The 1,041-nt window shown below is 39.6% G+C and overlaps 1 protein-coding gene across 1 annotated transcript in view; it reads left to right on the forward strand.

Annotated features, from left to right (window-relative positions):
- Positions 1–283: 283 nt before the first annotated feature.
- Positions 284–1,041, forward strand: part of EMH_0038180 (uncharacterized protein) — a gene marked incomplete at both ends in the record, with an annotated part of 1,126 nt that continues 368 nt past the window's right edge. The window contains one exon of the mRNA XM_013495249.1: positions 284–625. Within this exon, the coding sequence (XP_013350703.1) occupies positions 284–625 (342 nt within the window). The remainder of the gene's footprint in view (positions 626–1,041) is intronic.

Raw genomic sequence — 1,041 nt, forward strand, 5'->3', positions numbered from 1 at the left:
GAAAAGTGAAATAAATAGAAATAAGTTTAAACTTTATTAAAAATTTCTGAAACTTATTCATGAATACACTCCATATTCCGAGAGAAGAAGCGAAAACTGCAGCGAAAAACGGGCGGGCTGGGGGCCGGCACCGCGGTCTGGTCGGCAGGCGGTGGTGAGGCGCCGTGCTGGGGTGTATAGGCAGCTCATTCAAGTTTATTTTCTGTATAAACTGAAGTTGTTTGTCATTTCTTTGTGAGTATTTTTTGTATATTTAACTTTTTAAACACATATCGCAGCGAAAATGACCCTTTCCGTTCGTAATTTGTTGCTGTTTCTTGGCGTGCTGGTGGCGGCCGCTCTGCTCCTGCACAACGACGCCGCGGTGCTGGGTATGCAGCTGGAGGAAACAGATACAAATTTGAATATAAATGAAGAAACAGAAGAGGATACAAACTCAGCTGAGCTTGATGCTGACGACGAAGTCAGTTTCTCTGAATTAGATGCAGATGCACTCGCAGATAAACTCGAAGCAGAAGAGGAAAACGAGCTGCACGGCACTGCAGCAGAAGAAGATGCAGAAGCAGAAGAAGAAGAAGAAGATTCACTCACCGATACAGACTCAGAAGAAACTTCTTTCTTAGAGGTGAGACAAAGGCGACGTCACACACCAGAAACCCTAAACCCTAAACCCTAAACCCTAATTTCATAGTGAATATCAAGCGATGGAGCTCGTTAGAAACTCTCGTTTGTGAATGTTGTATTCGCTTTCTGTTTCTTTCTTTTTTTTTTTCTTCTGCTGCTTCATTGAGACAGTATCAATACTCTATACATTTTTCTGTGTCTTCTTGGCCGCGCCCGGTGTATAATATAATATATACTTTTTATTATTTTGTGCTTCTTCTGTGGGGCTCTGCTGGCATATAAAATAATATATGCATACATACAAACACACAAGCACAGAGAGAGTGACACAGACACACACACAAGCACCACCATATATATATATATATATATATATATATATATATATATATATATATATATATATATATATATATA

This window comes from Eimeria mitis, genomic scaffold (assembly GCF_000499745.2).
Source record: "Eimeria mitis Houghton genomic scaffold, Emh_scaff1494, whole genome shotgun sequence".
NCBI lineage: Eukaryota > Apicomplexa > Conoidasida > Eucoccidiorida > Eimeriidae > Eimeria > Eimeria mitis.